Source organism: Strix aluco, chromosome 25 (genome assembly GCF_031877795.1).
Source record: "Strix aluco isolate bStrAlu1 chromosome 25, bStrAlu1.hap1, whole genome shotgun sequence".
NCBI lineage: Eukaryota > Metazoa > Chordata > Aves > Strigiformes > Strigidae > Strix > Strix aluco.
In genome coordinates, this window is record NC_133955.1 from 8,833,973 (window position 1) to 8,848,552 (window position 14,580).

Genomic DNA, 14,580 nt, shown 5'->3' on the forward strand with positions numbered 1-14,580 from the left:
GCGGGACACGGCCCCTCCCGGCGGCTCCTCGCCCCGCCCGCCGGGCGCCACTGCCCGCAGCCTCGGGCTGGGAGGAGCCTCCAGCCGGGGCAGCGGCGTCGCCCTGAGCCCAGCCCGGGCTGAAAGCGCAGAGGGACGGGCCCTGGGTCGAGCTCACGGCCGGGCCCGGCCCAGCCCCGCCGCTCGCGACCCCTCCAACACGAGCTCTGCCCCGAGAGGCGCCTGCCGTCAGGCCTTTCCGCCCTACAGACCCAGAACACGGAACAGATGGAAACTTCTCCAGCTAACTACGGCCCGATACTAATTAATAATAAATTCATCAGTCAAAGCAGCTGCTGTTTAGTTTCCATTCTTCCAGGCTGCACAGCGACTAGCCAGTTAGAGGAATGTTAACCTACACTAGGATAATGGAAGGTGAAAATGCGTTCTCACAGGCATTCAACACGATGTTAATTTAAAAGAGATAAAATGCAACATTTTTGGTCATCGTAGTATTTCATTCAGGTAAAAATTAAGAGGGGGTGCAAAAGGCTCAGGTACATGCAGAGCAAGTGGAATGATCCATAGGATTCACAAAACAGAATACACTTGAGGAAAATACTGCCCACCGGGTTTTTTTATTCCCTCTTAAACAATTTCTAATAGAAAAGGATTGTATACAAGAATACTCCTGTACAGAAATCCTTGACATCTGCCAAACAATCTTGCTGGATATTCCAAATGGTTGCAAGAAAATGTCTCTTAATAAGCACAGGTACATAAATCACCTTCTGCATCTATCAAAATTCTCACTTTGGAAAAAGTGGCATAGAAATTTAAACTAATACTGGAAATGAGATGTTTACTGTTCTTGGAGGATTAGTCTTTGATTCTCCAGATGGGAAGACAGAAATATTTATATAAAAATGTCATTAAAAATACCACAGTATTGATAAATTCCTACAACACTGCAACTCTTAATTTCACTCAATATAGGATTCTGCAAGAACTCCGTAACATCTGTCACTAGACTTACCTGCAACGTAACATTAAAAACCTGTCTACATGGTTGGGTTTGGTTTAGTTTTGAGGCAGACCTCAGCTCACTCTTCCTGAAGTCCAAAGTGTTGGGAGGCCAAAGAGCTTTGATCTGAAAGCTCTGTGTTCTGTGCAGGGTTTGAGTGCACCGCCCTCAGATCAGAGCTGGCCAGCACCCACATACCTTGGAGCACTGGTAAAGCTGGAACAGGTCTACCCATAAAAAAAAAATCAGTCAGATACGCAACATCCTTCAAAACTGCGCAGATGTCAGAAAGGGTCATGCACTGGATGGTCACCCCTAAACCAAGGTGAAGTGTGCTCCCTACATGAGTTACCACTGGCAGCCCTGCTGCTGATCTGCCAGTCCCTCAGCCTGTTTCCAGGCGATGTTAACCCAGCCACACACCCGGGTCAGCTCTTCAGAGCCAAAACTCTGCGTGGCCGCTTTGTGCCGGCAGAGAGAACGTGTACCTACCATTTACAATGTAGTTTTTGAATAACCTCTTATCCCTTCTACCAAATAAAATAATCACAACCTGGATTATGTTCTCTAGCTACTGACAAGGTGGATTTAAGTGCCATCTGCACAGCTGGAATTATTAACTAAAGCTCGTAAGAAATAACAAACGGGAGAGGAAATAAACTATCACAAGGGAATACACATCAAATACTTCATTGTTAAGCATCTGTGTGCTGCAATTGCTAAGACGGAGCAGCAATGCAAGCCTGGCCATCAACAGTATGAAATTTCAGAAAAATGCAGAGAAAACCACCCACACATTTTGAAAGATAAAACAAACATACAAGGAAACACCTGAAAGAACAAATCAAACCCCATCCTTGTAGGGTAGTTTCATAACAGTCTCTGAAGTCAAGATTTGGAGATAAGGTTATTTTGTGACCTAAGCTTCACAGTCAGGCAGATCTTCTCTCCCCACCTCAAAAGATTCTTTGCTGATTGACAATAGTTCACGCAGCTCTTTGTTTTCAAGCTGCAAAATCAATATTTTTGCTGAAATAGAAATGAGCTAATTCACAATTAAAGGACGATAATCTTTAAACAGCCCCACTCCTTCACAGCGAAATAAAACACTCATTTTGTAACACAGGCATTAAGACAGTGCTAGCAAGAGAACCACATCGTTTAAAGCTTATCTTTTGCTTCTGGCTTCATATATGTAATACAAACATCAAGAACTCGAAAATAAACAGATAATGTTCTGCATTTCCTGACCCCACCCCCCGAATTTTTGATCATTATAAATCCTTGACACATACAAATATAGAAAGTCCAGAGTAAGTCTAGAGACTCCCAAAGCTTGATCTATCCTTAGCAATTTTATCTGTTCTTACCTCCAACTGAGCTAGTTTCTCCTGAACTTTAAAGAACTGATCATCATCGACTTGAATAGCTTTTCTCATCACCTCTCCCATCTCACATATTCTGTCTATTTGACTTTCAATTTCCTGAAAGACATAAAATAATATATTCAATATGTTCAGGCAAAAGCAGCAGTAATAACGTATCCCTTCTAAATCAATTACTTTCATTTTCTTGATTTTGGATTATTTTCCTGGTTTGAATTTTAATCCTTTCCTCCCAAGCACCTGCAATCCTTTCTAACCGGTGTAATATTTAAAGATGAAAACATGTACCTTATTGTCCATTATCATGAGTCATCAATGAAAACAGTGAATAGAATTACATCAGTCAGCAAGATAAGGCATTCTTACTTACCAATATGGAAATAATTTCAAGTGTGACAAGGACTGAGACAACAGATTCAGGTTTGTGCGAATATGATTAGTATGCAGCAAATTTTACATTGCTTTATTAGAAAAGCCTGGCTCTGAATTTATAAGAACGCCAAATATAAAAGCAAATGAGACTTCAAAACTGGGTAACAGTGTGAGGTAAACAGCCTCATCTCAGAAGGAAGTCAAGCAAGGAAACTAAAATACGTAAGACCAGAGCCTCCTGAGGCAGTTTTTACAGAATCTGTCTAGATCCTTTCGAAGCTGCATTTTGTTGAAGCTCAGAAATACATATATAACAAATACTGAAAAATGCCAACATGTAATGTACTGACAGTTCCTGTTTGAAGAGCATTCCATTTCAAAACACAGTATTTAAAAAGGAACTCAAATGTGCAAACACAAAAATGTCAGTAATTGGCAAGAATTAGCAAGGTAAGAATCTGGAAGCTTCTGAAGCATTTTAACATAACATAAAAGGTTATCACAAAGCACTTTGAGGAATATCAGATACTGTTATAGGGTGGAGTTTCTCTTCTCCAAGTGTCAGTAGTTATTCCACTGCCTCTGGAAGACAAATGTATCACCAGAGCAGAGAATTCAGTTTTGAATTCCATTATTCAGAAAATATGTAAACAAATTAGAGCATCCAGAAGACCTGGAGGAACAAGAAAGACTTAGATAATCTGGGAAGAAAGAATGATGTTTTTTTCTAAACAGAAAGATAGTTATAATAATAATATAGCTCCTTAAAAGATATTAAAAGGTTGTTACTATTCTCCAAGTGGTGAGTAGGAAAAAAACTCATGGACTTCATTTGAAGTACAGAAAATTTTGCCTGGATATTGAGACAGTCCAGCTACATTCCATCAAAAGTTCCTCCAGAGCCTTTTTGGATTTGCATTTCCATGCCGTCAAAATGGAGCAAAAGCAGTGCCAGAGAACACTGTTGGAAGTTTTGTTCAAGCATTAAGTCTTGATAAACAGAGCACCTCATGCACCTAAGCAAGCACTGGGAGCAAGACACTGCCGCGCTACTTAGTTTCAGAGGACCTAAGCAACAGAAAACAGAGAACTAACGAGTTGTCACATACCAGCGCAAAGATGTATGTGCAAAGAGCTAGGCTGACTCCAATTCCAATTTAAAAAACGCACAGGGTACGAGATGTCGCCAGGTTGAACCAGCTTGCTATTCTCTAATCATGTAGAAACACATTTTAACAAATGCCTAACTTAATTCATAAGCCTTGAATAGAGGTTTAATGTTATTATATTGTTATCAGACACCTAAACGTAAACCAGGCAGCAGTTATCAGTAGCCACACCTTAGGTTTCTGAAGTCACTGCACCCAACACGGACGAAGGGACACTTTTAGGCCACTGCACAGAGTATCTGGATTTGAAAACATTTGGGAGTGGCGCTTTCTTAAGAATTAAACAAATTTAGGAGGTTCTTCTCCCAGTGCTACAATTACTGAACAGGAACAATAAGAACTCTGATGTCTTTGATCTTACTGTAGAGAATCATGTGCATTAAGCAGGGAATTCACCACCCAGTGCATGAAGAACAAGCCTTCACCTGGGCCATGAAAGGGTTATGCTTTTCAGTGTCCTCTGTGACAACCGTTACAATCTGTGTGCTGTAAAAGGAATAGAGAAAAAAATACCAGCAAAGAGAGACAAGAGTTTCACAAAATGTATTTTGGAGGAGACACATTCCACGAATGGAAACAAAGGCTGTATGAAAGCAAGAGACGGGGAATGGGGGTCCTGAGCCCTCTTCTGTCCCCATCCCATCTTACCAAAGAATTAGCCTGATGAACATTCAAGACTGGTTCTGCATCTTCACCTTTTCTCCCTTGCAGAAGCTGTAACATCTGCTTTCTGTATTTGCTCATGATAAGCTCTAACGCATCCTGGTGCTCCTCCAGCGAGATCCAGAGCTCTGCAAAACACCGCGTGGCGTTGCCACAGACCGCAGCCGCTCCCCTCAGCGGTGGCAGCAGGTGCCCAGAGGCGCTCGGTGCCAGCTGCTCGCCCGGCTCCCGCCGCCCCTCCGCTCCCCGCGGCTACCCGGGCCCCTCGGCCCGCCAAGGGGCCACCCTGTCGCCGGTCGCCCCCTCCCCACCGCGGCGCCCGGCGGCTCCGGCCGAGACAGCGCAGACGCGCTCCCCGGTCCCCTCGGCGACCCCCCGCAACGCCTGGGCCACTGGGCTCGCAGCCTCCCCCGGCTCGCTCCCCGCGGGGCCCCGGCCAGCCCCCCGCGCCCGCCCCCGGCGCTCACCCCGGTTCTCCTGCTGCAGGTCGCGGATCTGCGTGTTCTCCTGAGACAGCAGCACGTGCGGCCGCAGCCGGGGCGGCTCGGCCCGCTCCGCCGCGGGGCCCCGGCCCTGCGGGGACACGGCTGTCGGTCCGGCCGCCCCGCCGCCGCCGCCCCCCCGCCCGCCGCCCGCTCCCACCTTCTCGGCCCACGCCGCGCCCGCCTCCCTCATGGCGGCCACGCGCTGGTGCAGGACGGCGGACTGGTCGATGAGTGACTCGGCGGCGGTGTCGTGCTCCTTCAGCCGCTCCAGCAGCGTCCTCGCGTCCGTGAGGATCTTCTCGATGGTGCAGGTCATGGCGGGCGGCGCTCCTCACCGCCGCGGCGGCCGCCCCATGCCCGACGGCGCCGCTCCGCTGCGCTACGCTCGGCTGCGCGCCCCCGGCCGCCGCCGGCCACGGCCGGACGCGAACCCGCGGCCCTGGGACGCCGCCCGCGCGCGCGCGCGCGCCCGCCGCTTCCGGCGCTCGAAGGGCGCGAGGCCGCCGACGGCCGCCTGGGGGCGCCGGAGCCGAGGGACGATTCGAAGGCCTCGAGCTGGTGGCGGTGTTGGGCCGCCCCGGAGACACCCACGCACCCCCCCACCCCCCCCCCCCAGCCTCCCTCGGGAAGCGGCGCGACAGAGCGACGCGCATCGCGATACCGGCCCCGCCCTCTCCCGTCCTGTCACCTACCGGAGCCCGGCGCCGCGGCTCCCCGGGCCGGGCCGTGGTCGCCCGCCGTGACTCGCCACCGCGGCGCTGGGCGGAGCCGCCGGGTGAAGCCCCCGCTGCGAGCGGGCGATCGCTGCTCCGCGCCGCGCCGGCTGATGGCGGAAGGGCGCGGGTCCTTGACCCGGGGGCTCCGGTTATCTCGTTAAATGCTCCCTTAAACAGCGCGCGATAAATTCCGGGCTGAGATCTGTGGAGCTGTCATCTTATCTAATACTCTTGTTTGTCCCTGTTAACGGTAAACATCCTCTACTCAAGTTAAAATAACAAGCTTCGCAATGCTGACTTGCTTCTTTGATATTTATTTGCTAACTAAAGCTACTGTTAGTGATCTGTCATGTCCTTGTTGCTTTCCTTAACTTTGTGCCCCAAAGCTTTTTTATTTAATATTACCAACTTTATTAATAATGTTTTCAACAGTAATGTTTTCACAGGAGTCCCCTTGACTTGAGACAAGTTTCAAGTTTAAATCCCCAGACAGACCCATAAAAAAAATCGAGGATGCTTTATCAGATAAAAGTTTCTTTATGATCCCTGAGATAATCAAGCCTAGCACAGAAGTGCTGAATAAGATAATTTTATATGCGCAACAATTTCAAAACATTCATACAGTCCAGAAGAGAATGAAGCAGCTGCATTTGGAGTATTCAATCAGGGTCAGGTTCAGTAGTAAAGTCTGAGATACAGTTTGCAAATCTGGGAAATGTAATGCTGCTTTATAGGAATGTGCAGTGAAGGTCTAGGCCATGCCTTACTCCATGTTTTACTTCCTGGTCCCTCCTTATTTTTCTTATTAGAGAATACTAAAATGTTAAGACAACTCATTATCAGAACTCCTTTTTCATAACGGGTGATTCATGAACATTTGGAAAACTGACAAATACTGTGTTTACCGTTCTAGTTATGGAACAAGTTGGCAAAAGGTTGCCGTGTCCAAGACAGACGTGACATCCCCAAGTTGTAGTCGGTTTTGTTTCCCCCGTTCCACTGTCTGTCCCCACTGTTCCACCCTCGGGGTGACCCCACCCGTGCAGTTCAGCACCAACTGCTGCTCCTCTCTCTTACACTCCCAGCTCCGTGGCTGCCTTCAAAAGCCTCTGCCCGTCCATCAATTTCTGCAGAGCCTTTGAGCAGCCACGCAGGAGTAGGCCTGGTATAGCTACATGGAATAATACATGTGTCCAGTTCTGTATCTTTCTGCTTTTCACGTTATTCAACATCAGGAAGTTCTGTCAAATCAAACATGCAATCTCTCAGGTTTCGCTTAATTCAGCTTTACAGCAGGGAGGCACTCAAGGAGAAATGCACCACTGGGAATTCCAGTTCACATCTACTAGGAAGCCGGCTAAAGGAACAAGCTGTGCAGTCTTTGTGCAGGGACATTACGCCTCAGCGGAAGCTGCTCCTGGATCGTACATGTGAATCTCTGGCCTGTTCTGTTCCTTGCGTTTACACTTATGATTTAATACTCACTCTTCCCCGGCTTCAGAGATGACATCCTGGCCTTTCATGCCAAGTAGAGACAAGCAAGGGAGACGAGGGCCAGTACTGCTACATCAGACTTTCATTTCAGGATCGGTGCAGTCCCTCTGTGGCATTCTGCCTGCTTGAAATAAAATTGCAGAATGAGAAGAAGATGGGAGTCTACGGTACTACTGCCACACAGCGCCTAGTCTTGTGTTCTCACTCAAGGATGTGGCTCACCCCCTCTCCAGCAGATCTTCTGACACAGGATCATTTGTTCAACTTCCAAAGGACAGTAGAATAAGCTAGTGTGGCGCCAGGACACAGATCGGATCCCAGTAGGACAAAGCTCCTTGATTTAAATGCTGGGAATGCTTGTCACCAAAACTTCTAGTATGTAGCAAGAGAGCTTAAACAAATCAACGGATGAGCATTTTCTGAGTAGTGGTGTCTTATAATTCCTTTGGCTTATCACATCAATTCTGTATAAACTAAAGAGAATGTATAAATTTGGCCTCTCAAACTTTTTAGTGTTTAACTTCAATTCGATTAAACACTTATGTATGTGTACAAAGTGAAAAATGAGGTTACAAGAGGTTAATGCTTTAATGCTTTTAATAACTCTTAACCACATGGCTGTATTTTGTCAAACAGAACATGGATTTGTTCTAGCAGGAAAAGTATACGCTAGATAGAAGCATACTGAGGCACTCCAAAACAGCAAAACTGCTACAGAACCAAAACCATTTCTAGGCCATCTTTGACAAATCATAAATAGTATTTCTGTGATGAAATAAATACATAGCATTTCTGACTACAGATGAGGAGGTTCTTGCTCACAGTAGGAAAATCAAAAAGAAGAGAAATCTAGACAGACTAAAAGCACAGAAAAAATAATTAAAGAGATTGGTAACAAACACAGCACAGAACCCTGAGCACAACATAGCATCTGTAAAGCTGGGGTGTGTTCAGTCAAAACGCTGAGCACCAGGTAATGCCCCTAACATAACCAGAACCTGGCAGAGGAGTAAATGATGGATATTAATGCAGAGGAACTGACCGGTGGAAAATGGCAGCATCTGTGACAGACTGGCATCTAAATGCTGGAAGTAGATAAAAGTAGATAAAAGGGCAAATTTCTAGGGTAATTCTTGGGTTTTGGGTAAAACCATGGTAATCATAAGTGCGGTCAGCACCGTTTGAAACATTTTGGCTAAGTCTCTGAAAGCACAAGTCTCACACAGTAACGCAGCAGACACTAGCTTTTCAAAATCTGAATGTGACATTTCTCATTTCCACTACATGTCCTTCCTTGAAAAACGTGGTGTCTAACAGCCAAATATTTCAGCAGCTACAGCTTGTTTAAAAAGCAAAACAGACCTCTCTCACGACACACCCCAGCACTTTTTGACTGCTTACTTTTAAAATTAAGTCATGGCGTTAACAGAAGCATCAGCTACTGTCAGAGTTTCACTGGTATTGCCCTCAACAAAATCTGTAGCACAGAGACTCACAGAGCAGGAGGCCAAGTAAATCCTCTTCTTGCACTCCCTAGCCTATAATTCAAGGTGGACTGTTGCACAAAACAGAGTTGTTCTGTGACAAAAGTTATTACCAACAAACTCAGTCTTATTGTTCATCTTAATTATCCTGCTTTGATAAATCTTGAAGAGTCACCCACTGCACCACAGCACTCACATTTATGAGTCTAATATTCTTTTTAGTATTAAAACAAATGTCCTTAAGATGGAATCCAGGCTGAAAAAAGGGAAAACATTATCACTGATGAATGGATATATCAGCTATTTCAGTCTCTCAGCAGGAAGGCTCCACTGCTGATAACATGCTGACCAAGGGATTCCACAATAATTATTTTGTAATGTTTAATACAGAGTGTCAAGATATTCTGCTTTATGGAAATCACGTCCAGGACTTGGCTTCTCTTTGGTGTACCTACAAAGAAGTACAGTCATTTAAGAATCTCAGTGCTTAAAGTTACAGGTATTCTCTATGAAGGATCAGTTCTGAGATCATTGCAGGAGATTTTAATCAAGCTCCAGTTGATATCTGTGCTTTCTTCCACATTGTGCTTTGCTGAATACTGGTGCACTGGAGCATCTTATTGACAAATCCTTGGTCTTCCTGCCAAGGGGAAACACATAGATTTGGCACAGAGTATTGAAAGATGGAGCTGTAAAGGATACCCATACATTTTGTTAGTGTTGAATGGATGGGTTTATTAGTACTTATTCTGCCTTAAGGTAGCAAGACTACCCTGCATACCAAGCTTAAGAGAAAGCACAGAAGAAACAGGAACATTTTGTAGGCTGCCTTGAGATTTTCAAGTAAGTTTAAAGCAGTTTGGCTCTTGCATTAAAATTCAACATAAGTCAAGTGTTTAGCTCTTCAAGATATGTGAAAAGCCTGTAAGCAAATGCATAGTGAAACTAACCAACAACTTCATGATTAAGAAAAAAAAATCAGTCTTAAAAAGATCAAAATTTTTTTTCCTCTCTGGTCTTATATGGTCTCCTATTATTTCATCCCATGAAAGCATTTAAGAACTTAATGAGAACTCTCATCTTCTCCCGAGTTCTTTCTCTTCTAATTTGACTATGATGATTTGTCTGATACATTTGATGCAGAACAGAAGAGTATTTATATTATCTAACACTAAACTAACTGAATGAACACATCCACTACAATGCTAAATGGGACCTGTTCACTGTATGGATCCCCCTGTCACCCCTTTTGGGGAAATAGTTGAATCATTTCATATTTGAACACTATATAAACTCAGGTTGAAAGGTGCTGCCTGATGAAATTTCCCTGGCTAGTCTCACTCTCGTTCCTCTGCTGGAACATATAGTTTTGCTCTGTAAAGACTATTTCTCTTTAATTTTTGCAAATAACTGTACTGCTTAAAAAAGCTACACGTAGAGAAGATGAAAATTTTGCAAACCCATGCTCTGAGGAAATGACACACAGACCTTGGTGCCTGAAGCTACAAAAATGAGTACATGTTTAAAACCTACAGAAAGGGTGAAGTACTGGATGAACTTGTAGTACAAATACCATCTTTTTTCATATTTTGTTTCATCAGTAGAAGTATTGCATTGGATCTTAAGCACTTCAGTCTGGCTGGGGCCCCATCCGACACAGGCCACACATGTAGGCAGAAAAAGGTGGTCCCTGACCTTCTGCACTCACATTCTTAAGTTTCAAGTGAACCAACCAAGGTTCTCTCTCTGCTACAGGCAAAATTGGCAAATAATGACAACAAAACAAGCACGTTTCTCAAAATTCTAGGTATGTTTTAGGTGAATAACAACATAAACCAAACCAAGTCATCTTTGACAGACAATCCCATGCCTCTTCTGTTCTTTGCAACCCTTCTCATAACTGATGCCTACATAGTTTTGTACCATTCCCACACAAGCTTCCTTGGCCTGCCCTCAAGTTTCGCATCCAAATTCTTGGTGCATGTGCTGAATACAAGGGACAGTTTCCTACTACTGGAGCTTCTGGGCCTGATACTATCTTGGAACATGTGATCCAACAATCAAAACCACCACATACAACAAATATGCATCCTATTCAAATTAAATCTTTCTCTCTGTTGAGAGTCAGGATTGCAAAAGAACACCAACGTGCAAAAATGTTAGTCACGAGGTCTTGTGCCGTTTCTCACCCAGGGCTTAGGCTCATCCATGCCATGCAGAAAATCCTAACAGTGACAGAACCACTGCATCTTTTGAAGATGAATAAATAATCAAGAAGGGAGGGTGAACAGAAAGCTTGCAGTTTTTTCATGAGTTCCTTAACAAACTTTAAATCCAAGTAGCTCTCCGAACACAAAACATTTGGCATGTATTTGTCTGCTAGTGTATTTTATGCCTCTAAAACACTGTATTTCTCTAAAACAAAAATAGGTAAAGATTAAGTTATATCATTTTAATACATAAACTGTGTTGTTAATACTCAACTATCTTTAATATTGTTCAGAACAGTTTACTAACAGGAAAGACTTAATCCTGTAATGAAATAATCTATATTTAAATGCAACCTTTAACTCACATATAACAATGATTACTGTAATTAGCAATTAGTTTTCCAAAGGCTCCCAATTGTTTAGTATTTGACTCTTGCTTTCATCGTTTAATGATTTACAATAATGAGCTGGAACATCAGTATTTTGTACTGAAATGGCCAAAATAGTTGTCCAGGCATCATTGCCCTCATGTGACAGATCTCAGATGTTTTTGTGAAAAGCTAGCCAAAAGCAATAGACAATGCCATCACTTCTGTTTCATTTTTACTGAAAAACAACAACAAAGCGACCATAATGACTTGTAGTCAGAGTCTCAGTAGCTTTTGAAGGACTGTTACTTTGCGGAGATTCTGCCCTTTGTTTAAGTTTTGTTTGACAAATGCTTTATAAATGAACAAGAGAGGTGGTTTATGTTTCATTAATGAGGCTGATAGTGGTTAATTACTGAAGTTACGTAAACAATCCAATACCAGATCAAGCCAAACGGGTCAGTTATGTAGAGAAGATCCAGCTGGAGTAGATATGATTTCCTTTAACTATTCGGATACCAAACAAGCTACAGAGATCTAGAAGCTCTAGTTCAGACAAACAAAGAATTCTGCTTAGCTTGCAAATTAATTCTCTCAACAGGTATCTATCTAGGGAAGCTCTTTCTTGATCTGCAGCTTCAGCACTCATCGAGTTGTTAGACCTAACTGCATAAAGGCAGAAATTCTACGTATATTAGATTGCACAGAAGCTCACAGTTTACACTAATGATGGAAATGAGGCTGTAAAAGCAGTGCAATGCAAGGTGTTCAGGTCACACTGATGTCATCAGATCTGATTATTTTCTGTGGAAAACACGCATGTCCCTTATTCTCCACTTCAGTGGCACTTCTAGAGTTTGGCTTATGACATGAACTTGTTCAGCTAATATTTCCAGGCCGTATCGATGAGTAACATTTTGTTTCCTCACCTCTAGTAAAGCATGCTTGAAATATATGATTATTTCCTTTGCCCATTAGAATGGCACTAACCACGTTACTGGTCAGAGGCTTTATCAGTGTTTTACAAAATTGACGTATGTAAGGAAAAATAACAGAAAACAGACCTGGAAGAGATCTCAAAAGTCCTTTCTCCTCCTTTATAGATCAAAATAACTCAGAGAACAATTTATAAGTTCTAGCAGGTTGCTCAAACTGATCTTCAAAACATATAGCGATGAAGACTGTACAGGCAACTTATTCCAGTGCTATATTTACCACCATAATTGCTTTCTCTATATCTAATTTAAATCTTCCTTATTCCTAAATAAGATTTTTATTCCTTGATTCTTTACAAGCTTGGAAAACAGTTTATTTTCCTCTTATTTGCAGCAGTTCTTTATGTGACTTAAGTGGGCTCTCAGGTCTCCCATTTTTATTGTCACATTAAGCTTTGAATAGAAGTGATTTGTTAAAATAATGTAAATATATGTATTTAACATGGACCAGCCACCTGGGCTGAATCACTGCATGACTATGCAAAATAGTTTTATTACCACAGCTATGAAGATAGCAAGTGGGTTGGAGTAAATGACCATGGGCTAATACTTAATGTGGCACCGCAGTTAATTTCTACTACAGCTAAGTTTTAGTTTCTTATATACTTATTTTAGAAATTGAATTTACTTTGAACTCTCTAGGTTTTATAACACTGAACATGAATGGGGATTAGGTACCTTCTAAAAACCCTGGGCTTCAGACTTAATTCTCCTGAAGTCAATAGGCTTTAAATAGCCATGTCCCACAGGTACATATGGACAGCTTACCAGTAAGGTATCTTCTATGAGAAAAAGTACTAAAAAAAAGTGAGTAGTAGTTAAAAGCTAAAGGCAGTATTTCACAAACCTCTGCTTCTTTTTCCAACTTTCATGAGAAAGGCTGAAAAGCTGGATGAAAAAGCCAATGGTATAGGTGAAAGAGATACTGCTACGAAAAAATTCTTAGTTCTAACAACTGTAAATTCTTCATTTTTACCACTGAAGTTTTTTTGACATCTTAGCAAGTTGCTGTATAAGGCTGCTTTTACCAGAAAGACAAATACTGATTATAATTAAACTTACAAGTTCATTATATTTGTTTCTTCTGCATAATCTATGCATTCCAGCCCTCTGTCACCACACATTATCAATGAGGAGCATTTGAAGGCCCCATAAGATGCTCAGATAACATCTGTGAGTCAATCTTTTTTGCTCTTGAAAGCCAGACTCAACCATTCCACCTTCAAAGGCTAACAGATTCCTAAACGGTGCCAGACTACATGGAAATAACTATCATGCTCTTCTCTGGAGCCTATGGAATACAAATACAACTCTCCTTTGAAGGGCAATGTCAGTTTGCTGTGTATTGTGCCACAGATCCGTGAAAACCTATTGTCCCTGAAGACTATTTTAAGTGACTTTGCAGTAAGCTAACCAACAGGAAATAAGTTTTTCTCTTTGCCATCTAATTCCATGAAGTATACAACAGAACCAGTTTTTCCTGAGGTAAATCGAGAATTGCTCTTGCACTGAAGAAAAGTGACCTCCTTCTGGAGTTAATATGTTTGCAACCTGCTGTGCATCATGTTAGGGAGCAGGTGTAATGACACGATACCTAACAAGAAAATGCCCTATCCAAACAATCATATCCTGTATCTAGGAAATGATTAAAACCTCAAATTGTAATGATTAATTTCTTAGAAATTATTAATAATTGTAAAACTTGGGGTTTTTAAGAATAAAATTTTGCAACAAAAATTGCTAACAAGCATTGTCTGTTATGGGGGCATGCATGAGCCCTCTGTGTGCTACGTCAACACATGCATGGCAAAATTCGAATAGGGAGAACAAGGTAAGTGGTATGTGTTTGCAGATACTAGCCTAACCAAGCGTTTCCAAATTCAATTATTATGTCATGTAGATATTCCAAATAATACTATTGCGATCTTTTCTCTGCCCAGGAAACTAACATTATCCATTAACACACAGACATGTCAATGTTAAGCAACCAAAATGGGAGAATTTTAAATTCTACCAAGAAAGCAGAATATTTAGTAATCTGACAGGGAGAACTCTGGGAAACAGTGACGTGAGGGTCCCCATGGCCTCTGTCCCTGATGACCCAGTTATTATTTGATTTATGTGGACTTGCAGCTGCCCTTGCTTCGACCCCAGAAAAAGCTGTGTGGGAAGTTTGTGTCTCAGAGCCGTAGCATTGCTCTGTGGAGTGTCTGGAGCCTAGTGTATGCACAGAAAC

The 14,580-nt window shown here is 42.9% G+C and overlaps 1 protein-coding gene across 3 annotated transcripts; it reads right to left on the reverse strand.

Moving 5' to 3' along the window:
* Positions 1-588: 588 nt before the first annotated feature.
* On the reverse strand, positions 589-5,507 carry SIKE1 (suppressor of IKBKE 1). 3 transcript variants are annotated; one of them, XM_074850260.1, is made up of 5 exons: positions 5,235-5,507; positions 5,060-5,165; positions 4,578-4,720; positions 2,374-2,487; positions 589-2,012 (listed from the first exon to the last, which is right to left on the reverse strand). In XM_074850260.1, exons 1-5 carry the CDS (start codon positions 5,391-5,393, stop codon positions 1,923-1,925), a joined length of 612 nt encoding a protein of 203 aa, XP_074706361.1. In that variant the 5' UTR covers positions 5,394-5,507; the 3' UTR covers positions 589-1,922. The 3 variants fall into 3 exon arrangements, with proteins under 3 accessions (XP_074706361.1, XP_074706360.1, XP_074706362.1); XM_074850259.1 differs by having other exon boundaries at positions 5,060-5,507; XM_074850261.1 differs by having other exon boundaries at positions 589-2,032; positions 5,060-5,507.
* Positions 5,508-14,580: the final 9,073 nt, after the last annotated feature.